The sequence below is a fragment of the Myotis davidii genome, unplaced genomic scaffold, assembly GCF_000327345.1.
Source record: "Myotis davidii unplaced genomic scaffold, ASM32734v1 scaffold599, whole genome shotgun sequence".
Classification (NCBI taxonomy): domain Eukaryota; kingdom Metazoa; phylum Chordata; class Mammalia; order Chiroptera; family Vespertilionidae; genus Myotis; species Myotis davidii.
The window spans coordinates 1,074,992-1,077,854 of NW_006290772.1; the positions used below are offsets into that span (position 1 = coordinate 1,074,992).

At 57.3% G+C, this 2,863-nt stretch overlaps 1 protein-coding gene across 1 annotated transcript in view; it reads right to left on the reverse strand.

The window, feature by feature from the left end:
- TELO2 (telomere maintenance 2) overlaps positions 1 to 2,863 on the reverse strand; it is a 13,159-nt gene that overhangs the window by 3,784 nt on the left and 6,512 nt on the right. The window contains exons 11-15 of the mRNA XM_006763930.2: positions 2,606 to 2,694; positions 2,302 to 2,393; positions 1,926 to 2,042; positions 1,741 to 1,812; positions 486 to 650 (exon numbers count right to left, since the gene is read on the reverse strand). Coding sequence (XP_006763993.2) covers positions 486 to 650; positions 1,741 to 1,812; positions 1,926 to 2,042; positions 2,302 to 2,393; positions 2,606 to 2,694 — 535 coding nt within the window. The remainder of the gene's footprint in view (positions 1 to 485; positions 651 to 1,740; positions 1,813 to 1,925; positions 2,043 to 2,301; positions 2,394 to 2,605; positions 2,695 to 2,863) is intronic.

A 2,863-nucleotide genomic window follows, 5' to 3' on the forward strand; every position in this document is an offset into this window, starting at 1 on the left:
GGTCGCAACCCACAGGGTGAGAACCGCTGAGTTAAGGGCACATGTCCGGGGAGCGTGTAGGAGGCAACCAATCAGTGGTTCTCATCATTAATGTTTCTATCTCTCCCTCTCCCTTCCTCTCTGAAATCAACAAAAAATATATTTTAAAAAAAATGAATGTCTCCAAGCATGGCCAAATGTCCCTGGGGGGCAAGATCAGCCTAGCCTAGGCAGATCCCCAACACAGCCCATACCAGGTCATCTGCTGCTGACATAAAATGCTTAGACCTTTTTTTCATACCTAATTCTGCGTTCATGTCTTAAAACCAGTTCAGTTTGATGCCCTACAGCATGTCACGTCACTCAGTTTGTGGCATAGCAGTCCCCACCTTGGACACTTTCCTTTCACAGAACACCAGCACTGGAGCCTCCCCGTCCATGCAGACCGGGCCTCCAGCCTGCCCAAAGCCCCCACCCACGAGGACCCGACCCAAGTCCTGGCTGACCTTTGAGAACCGCCGGGTCTTCCTTCTGATCCTCTCGTCCACCACAGCCCGCCAGGTGGGAGCCACGGCGCAGCTGGGCGGGCAGGTGGAGCCCGGAGAGCCACGCTGGGAAGTCCTCCCAAGGCGCCCAGGCCGAGACAGCTCCTGGGCTGCCAGAGCCAGGACCTAAAGGGGAGAGACCCAGGGCAGCCGCTGTCGATCTGGGGATTTCTAGCTCAAGGTAAACCGAGTGTCCTGTTAGCACCAGCAGCTCTTGCGTCTTCGAGGGGGAGCTTCAGGGAACCCCGCAGAAAGTCAGTGCCACGTACCCCATAATCACTTTGCTTTGTGGGGGACAGGAGGGGAAGGTGGGCATGCTCCCTGGAGACCAGCCAGAGCCTTCACTCCCCTCACAAGGGCCACTTCTCTTCCCAAAGCTCATCCAGTCCTGACCGCTGCCTCACAGGAAAGGGTTAATGAAGCTACATGTGGGTGGGCCCTGAAAACACGAGTGGAAGAAGCCAGACCTAGATGGCCACCAGTACGACTTCCCTTATAGGAAGCACCCAGAACAGGCAAATCCACAGAGAACAGAGTGGACTGGGGAGGAAGTGCTTGTGGGCGATGCAAGATTTTCTGAAAGCAGACAGATCTGATAGACACACAACACTGCAAATGTACCAAATGCCACTGAGTTGTAAACAGCAAAATGCTGTATTTTTTGTGTTATCTTAGTCTTTGCTTTACTCTACATCAGCGGTCGCCAACCTTTCGGAATTCACGGACCCCCGGTTGGCGACGCTGCTCTCCATAACATGTAGCATCTTAACCAGCGTTAAGTGCACAGTTCAGTGACATTACGTACATGCACGCTGCTGTGCAACCACCACCACCATCCACCTCCCGAACTGGTTCAGCCTCCCAAAATGACCCTCTGTCCCCATTAAACACTAACTCCCCCCGTCCCTCAGCCCACGGCACCCACCATCTGCTTTGTCTAAGATTTTAACTCCTTAGGATCTCAAGTGTGTGGAATCATACAGTATCTGTGTTGTGTCTCGCTTATTTGACTTAGCAAAACTACTTCCCAATGCATCCACACTGCAGCAGATCACACAGATGCTGGTCTCAGGCTCAGGTTCAGTGACAGGTACTCTCTGGCTCTGCCCAGGTAGATTTTGGAAAACACCAGCTCCCTGGCGTTGCCCCAGGCCTGGCCCCTCCCATGAGGGCAGCTTGGGCCTGACAAGTGGGACAGGGGCCCCAGGGCACTCACGTCCAGGATGTCCATGCGCTGCCGGAGGCTGTAGTTGATGGCGTAGAACTGTGAGGTCAGATACTCCGCCACCTGAGCCAGGCAGATGAGAGGTCCCAGTGGATCACAACTCCAGAGGTAGGGCCCCCACACAGACACTAGCTGGGGGGGCACAACCCAGGCACCCCATAGCCAGCGGGACTCACCCGGGCCGGGTCTGTGACGGTGACGGCCACCAGGGCTCTCTGGCGCAGCCCCTCAAATCCCGCCACGCTCGTCTTCTCCTCCAGGTGCAGGAGCACCTGCGCTAGCTCCACACTCACCTGCAAACAGGTCAGGGCGCCTTCAGCCCCCGGGCCTGCCCCAGGTCCCCCACAGTGTTCCGTTTCTTTACAATGGAAGGGTCACCTCTTGGACAGCCTGGGACTCTGTTCTCCACCTCCCATCCCAGCAGAGGCCCCAGACACAGGCCTCCTAAGGGGACAGAGGGACAATGAAGCATACAACACGAGCCACACCAGGCTCCCTGAGGGCATTGCTCACTCCCATGACCCTAACGGCCCAGCCCCTCTACCTGCTCACCTCCCGAGTGGCAGCCGGGTTCCTGATGACCAGCCCCTCAAGGGCCCGCAGGGCTGCCTCCCAGCGCTCCCAGTCCTCGGATGTGGTCAGGGCTGAACCAAAACAGGCCTCCATCATTCCTCAGCCCTGACCTTGACCACGGCAGAGCCAGCAGCCAGGGTCTGGGCGCTGGGCAGAAGGCAGGTGAACCCCCAGAACGTGAACAGATCCCATGGGCCAACCATCCCAGGGCAGGGCTGTGCTTGGGGTTGGGTCCTTGCCACAGGGCACTCAGCAGGGGCCCACGCCATGTGGAGAGGCCCACCTTCCACGCAGTCCCGGACGTACATGGGCATCTTGCCACTCTTCAGCTCTTGGTCCCCCGACATGTCATAGGGAACAAACTCATCATCGCTGTGGAAGAATCACAGACATGAGGAACCTGCTGGTCACCCAGGAGCAGAAAGCAGGCAGGAGGGAGTGCCTGAGAGCTGAGGCTGGGCACCCTCCACCAAGAGGACAAGCTCCTGAGTCACCAAAATTCATGTCCCAGGCCCTGGCCAGGTAGGCCAATTGGTTAGAG